Source organism: Vicugna pacos, chromosome 25, assembly GCF_048564905.1.
Source record: "Vicugna pacos chromosome 25, VicPac4, whole genome shotgun sequence".
In the NCBI taxonomy this organism is placed as follows: domain Eukaryota; kingdom Metazoa; phylum Chordata; class Mammalia; order Artiodactyla; family Camelidae; genus Vicugna; species Vicugna pacos.
Genome location: NC_133011.1, coordinates 21,762,504 through 21,768,503, shown reverse-complemented (window position 1 = coordinate 21,768,503; position 6,000 = coordinate 21,762,504). Strand labels below are relative to the sequence as shown.

The window sequence follows — 6,000 nt, the reverse complement described above, 5'->3', positions numbered from 1 at the left end:
TTTTGTTTTACCTAGCTTCCTCTGACACAGCTCTGGCAATGGAAAGAGAAGGGAGTCTTTCTTGTTACTGCCCCATGAGGGTACAAATAGAAGTTCTACATTCAGCCTACTTGCTCCCCTGAGAGTAGGACTGGTTCCTTGTTACTGCTGGAGTATGGGAGTTCCCGCTCCCGTGAGTCCTGAACTTACACCTCTTGGATGGGAGGGGTAGGAATGCTTTATTACTGCTCTTCTTGTTTCCTTCACTGGCATTAGGAATGGGTGGCGTCATAAGCAGCCATGGTGAAATCCTTAGTCTCCACTAGGCCTTCTCTGACATCACTCTATTGAAGGACAAAGTGGATGCCTTATTACTGTCTGGTAAGGGTGAAACTTCAAGACCACCAATAGTTTCCACTGACTGTGCAGAGAACAGACTTTTGTCGGAGCTCTTTTTATCTGTGCCTGATGTTTTCAGGTCACTGGACACCAGCTCCAAGTCTGTGATATATATGGCAAATAGAAACTGGGAAATCACCGCTGTGTTGTTCCTTAGTTCCCAACATCCCTAAAGCAGTCTTTCTCCTTCTCTCCACCTTGTAGAGTCTTCTTATGTTTCTTTTATATATAATGTCTAGGGATTTAGTTGTACTTATTGGGAGGAATAGGAAAAATACTTCTTCATCTTCCCAAAAGAAGTCTGGATATTGAATACATTTTTATTATGGAGCCTACAGGAGTTTTCAACAGACCAGAAGTAGGGTGTGAGGGAAACAGAGGAGTCAAAGGTGACCCCATAGGTTTTGGTTTTATCAACTAGAAGAATAGAGTTGTCATCAAATGAGATGGGAAAGACTGTGGGAAGAACTTTTTTTTTTTGAGGGGAGGTGGTATTTTGAGCTTAGTTTTTGAAAGGTTAAGTTAGAGGGGTCTATGGGACATTTAGTGGAGATGTTGAATAGATAGATGGACATGCTGGTGTGGAGTTCAGTGGAGAGGTCTGGGAAATATAAACTGGGAATGATCAGCATATGCATGATGAGCCTTGAGACAGGGAGTAAAGACAAGGGAACAAAGATGTACAAGGACTGAAATCTGGTGCTATTCAGTGTTTAAAAATTTGGCAAAGGTAACGAAATCAGCAAAAGTTACTGAGAAGAAAGGAGCAGCCAGTGAGATAGGAAGGAAGCCAGGAATCTAAGTGAAGGAAGTGTCATTCCTTCTAGACCTTTTCTAGTTAGAGTGATCACATTGATTTCCTTTTTAAAATTCTACTTCTTGGCCTCTCTCTCTCTATTTGTACCTTTTGGCTCTGGGCTATTGCATGCAAAGGGCCCATATACACTGCCTTGGGCCAGATTACAAGAACCTCATGTAGTGTGATTAGCATACATGACTAGAAAACCTTAGTGGGATATTTCCAGGGACAAAACTTGCAAAGAACTTTTAAACAAACTGCAGTACTGGCTGACTATTAATCAACAGAATGATGTTAGAGAAATCATGCTGCAATTTCCTAATATGTTACGGGAGTTAGTATAGCTCTTCACAGTTTACAAGATAGGGAATGGAGATTAGTTTAAAAAAATTCAAAAGAAAGGGATCGACTGGACGCTGAGGGGTGAGAGGTCCTGCAGACTGAAGACTTAAATCCAAGGTCATGGCAAAACATCTGAAGTTCATTGCCAGTACTGTGATAGTACGGAAAGGGAACGTGGAAGGTGCATACAGGACCCTAAACAGGCTTCTTTATGAATTTGGAAAATTCGAACTATGTGGCTGGGATTGTCTGGGAAAGCAGTGCAAGAAGTCTATGGTTGGAAAAAGCCAGCTTGGGTGTCTTTGCCACGGATGGGTTCACTGAGGACATAAAGCGACGGCGGTACTAGGAGAAGCCTTGCCGTTGGCAACTAGGGAAAGCTATGAAATCTGCTGGCAAATCTACAACACTGCAGTGGCTCGCAAGATCAACTTCTTGATGCGAAAGAATCGGGCAAACTCATGGCAGGGCTACTGAGGCCTGCGAATAGGAAGCCCAGTATGAAAACCCTTCTCCAGTTGTCTCCACCTCTTTTCTTTCTCCAACCCCATTTTCTCTTACCTTTCTTACAATAAACTCAATCGCATACATCTAAAAAAAAATTAGAAATGAAAGCATTTTTACGAATGAGATGCTACATAAATGTATCATGCTATTGTCATCAACTGCCGAGTGGAGACCGACTAAACATTAAGAGGAAAACATTTTAAAATGTCTGTTTTTCTTGACGCATTCAACAGCAAGGAAGCCACAAACGCACAATACACATGCGCAAAGATTCCACTGGCCAAGAAGGTGAGCCTGAAAAGAGAAGGGAGGCGGGGCCTCCCCCGTCAATCTTGCCTTCCAGCCCCGCCCCTCGAACGCCGGACTGCGCGTGACGTCACGCGAAGCTTATACTTCCGCTTCTGGTTACTCACGTTTCTTTCTTTTCCTGTCCGGCTGGAAAGATGGCGTCCCGCAAGGAAGGCACCGGCTCTGCCGCCACCTCTTCCAGCTCCACCACCGGCGCTTCAGGGAAAGGCAAAAGCAAAGGCGGGTCCGGAGATTCGGCCGTGAAGCAAGTGCAGATAGATGGCTTGGTGAGTGGGGTTCCTTCTCCTCAGGCCCACGTGGGGAGCGCAGTTCCCAGTCGGGTCCCGCCAGACGCTCTTCCCGGCGGCCTCCCGTGTGGACTTGCTGAGGCTGGGTTAGGGTTTTGCCCTAAAACCCTCTTTCTTCATTTTCATTTTTTGTTCGTGAGACGCTAAAGCCTTTTTTGCCGTTTCATGGGAGAGTGGAGGGCTGAGAAAGGGGACCTAGGCTAGGAGTATGTGGGACAGATTCTTGGGGTCTTGAGATGCCTGAGAGAGGGTCTGTGGAGAATGACTCTTATGGGAGACGAGTAGGTGACGGAGGTGTCGAAAAGGATCTAGGACTCGGGCTTTTGGAAGGGGAGAGTAAGGTTAACTTTAGTGCTTCCCTGCTGGAATCTGACATCTGTAAATACCCAAGTGGAGATTTACTTTGTATCTACTTTTGAGCCTGTGGTTCAGCGCTTTACCTGAAACTACTTAATTACAATAAACGTTTTTTTATGTTGGCTTCTCCTTTCCTCATCTGGGAACATTGGAATGCCTCAGGATTTGGGTTTAGACCTCCTTCTACCTGGTCTCTGCCTGACAGTAGATGAAAGCACAAATCTAGAGTCAGACTGCTTGGATTGGAATCTAGGTCTAAAATTAGCTAAATGACATTGGGTTAGTTAACGTCTTTGTGCTTCATTTTCCTTGTATGCGTGCTACCATTTAATCTTAGCTGTTATTATTTGTAATTAAAGTAGTGGACTCTCTTTCAGGTCCTTTTTCAAAGATTTAAATATTTGTATTCTGATAACTGCTAGGTTTATATTTCTTGGCAGACGTGGTTCGTAAATGCCACTCTTACATACCCAACTGCCTGGTTGATATCACTGTTTGGATATTATAGGCACCTCAGCTTTAATGTGTCAAAAATAAAATTAATGATTTCTTCTCTCCTTCCTCTCTTCCCCTCATTGGTTTTATCTCAGTCTGTCCCATCTTAGTGAATAGAACTAGTGCTCTCTACCCATTTTAACAAGTCAAAAAACCTAGGCATTTTAACGTATGCTTGTTGTTTTTTTTAACCTTCAGCATCGAGTCCCTCAGCAAGTCCTGTTGTTTACATCTCTAAAATGTATCAGATTCCCATCTGCTTCTCATCTAAATGCCACCAACCACTTACAATAAAAAATATTGACTTCCTAACACAGTCTTAAAGGTCCTGATATTCTTGTCTCTTTCTTCAAACTCACCTCATACTATCTTCTGGGCTTCGGTCATAATGAGCTTTCAGTGTTTTGTTTTCTCTGTCTGAAGTACTCTGAAATATTTCTTCTCTGTGGCTTCTTTTGAGTCTTTAAACCTTAGCTTACATGCTGCCATCTCAAAAAAGACCTTACCTAACAACCCTGTCAAAAATAGCCCCATCCCCATCGCTCTCCATCACACCACCCTGTATTTCCTTTGTAGCATTTCCCACTGCCTATAACTGTCTGGTTTGCTTTCTTGTTTGGCTCCCCACCATAATGTAAGCTACTGAGGGCAGGCAGGGATTATGCTTTTTCACCTGTTATATTCCTAAAACTGAATCAGTTAACTCACACAGATAGGATAAATTAATGAAAAAAAATTTAATTTTCTTTTTGTACCATTTCTGTTTCATGTCCCAATATCTTCTTTTATATATCATTTTAATGGCATCTTGAATTGTTTTTTTAGCTCACTTCAGTCCATCCTTCATACTTTAATTAAAACATTCACTTTATGTGGAAGTTCAGATCCTTAATTTCCCTCCTGAAATGTTTTCAGTGATATTTTCAGTGAATTCAAGGCCCACCAAGCTGTTCAGGCTTTTTATTCAGGTTTGTTTACTGCTATTACCAAGCTTCATGGCAACTGTTCATTTCAGGCACACAGGACTAATTTGGTTAGGCTGATGTTTAATCACATTTGTTCCTGGCACTTTGGCCAGGGCCAGTTTTTCTTCTTTTCTTCTTGATTCTTTCCTTTCCTGCCTTTAATCCTGGGTCATCAATTTTCTATGTCTTTAATATTACTTTTCTTTTAACATATGACTATTGTCAGACTTTCCTGTATTAACATATTCAGCTGTCTGTTTGTACTTGGTGCTCTGTGTTCCATTCTTAGTCCCCACTTTTTTCCTTTGAAGTCAGTAGTTAAAAAATTGTCTCTATTTGTAGTCTTCTTTTCTTTCTTTACTCGCTGCTATGAAATCTACCATCACCGATTCCCTGACTTAGTTTTTTAAAAGATCATTGATAATGTTAAGAAAGAGCTGTAAAAAAAAAATCAAAATATATCATTCATGCAAAATAGTCTCTATAAGAACATAATTTAAACAATCGTCAAACATCCACTTACCTGCCATTTAACTTGAGGACTAGAACATTATGAATATCTTCGAAGCCTCTTCCCTATTTCATCCTTTCTTCCCATCCCTTCTCTGCAACCTATAATCACTATTGTGAGCTTTGTTTCAGTGATTTCATTTTCTTTATGGCTTCACCACAGAGTATTCCTAAACGATTTGTTTAATTTTGCCTGTTTATATTAATAAATATGAATTAAGTTATAGTATATGTTCTACTGTGTCTTGAATTGTATATGCATATCTTACACCATGACTTTGAGGTTAGTCTGTTCTACAGTGAGATGGTGTAATTCATTTTCATTTTCATTTTCATTACTATATAGTATTTCATTGTATGAATAGTACATACTTTTCCTCATCTGACTGTTACTGGACAGTTAGATGGCTTGTTTTTTTTCCCTGTGTGAAATAGTATCTCAATAATCTTAACTGTCTATTCCAATAGACTAAGTGTGTCTTTTATTGTACCTTGTGCAGAGTCAGTGCTAGTATATCCTTTCAGAATAGAAAAATGGATCTTCATTGTAGTTAATTCTCATTTTTCTAGATAAGATCAAGCTAGTTCTTCTTATTGGCATTTTCATGTAAAACCCACCTTGTTCATCTCAAACCTGTCTGAATCTTACCTTTATTACATTATATTTTTGATACCCAAAGTGTGGTCCAAGGAGAATTGGTCTTGCCTAATAGCTTGTTAGAAATGCAGAAATACAGTGTCTCAGAATCTTCTGACCTGGTGTTTCAGGTGATTTATAGCATATTAATGTACTGTTCTGGGCCACATCGATCTCTTCCTTTCTCTGAACTTTTTATGACGACAGCTTGTGTCGCTCACATTGGCATGCAATCATGTTTTTTATTAATGGTTTACTGTTTATGCATTTTTCTTTCTCACTGAGATGATGACTTGAAGGCAAAAGTGTAAAACATAGATATTTTACATAGTTCCAGTGCTTAAAACCCATTGCCACTGAGATTTAATACCTTTTAAATTTTATTTTCTCTTTTATGTATAAAGTTATCTTATT

At 40.2% G+C, this 6,000-nt stretch overlaps 1 protein-coding gene and 1 pseudogene across 1 annotated transcript in view; both read left to right on the top strand.

Moving 5' to 3' along the window:
* Positions 1 to 1,620: 1,620 nt before the first annotated feature.
* On the top strand, positions 1,621 to 1,996 carry LOC140689160 (small ribosomal subunit protein bS21m pseudogene; annotated as a pseudogene).
* Positions 1,997 to 2,430: 434 nt separating this feature from the next.
* Positions 2,431 to 6,000, top strand: part of EIF3H (eukaryotic translation initiation factor 3 subunit H) — an 80,409-nt gene continuing 76,839 nt past the window's right edge. Inside the window, exon 1 of the mRNA XM_031691266.2 lies at positions 2,431 to 2,601. Coding sequence (XP_031547126.1) covers positions 2,470 to 2,601 — 132 coding nt within the window. The 5' untranslated portion in view covers positions 2,431 to 2,469. The remainder of the gene's footprint in view (positions 2,602 to 6,000) is intronic.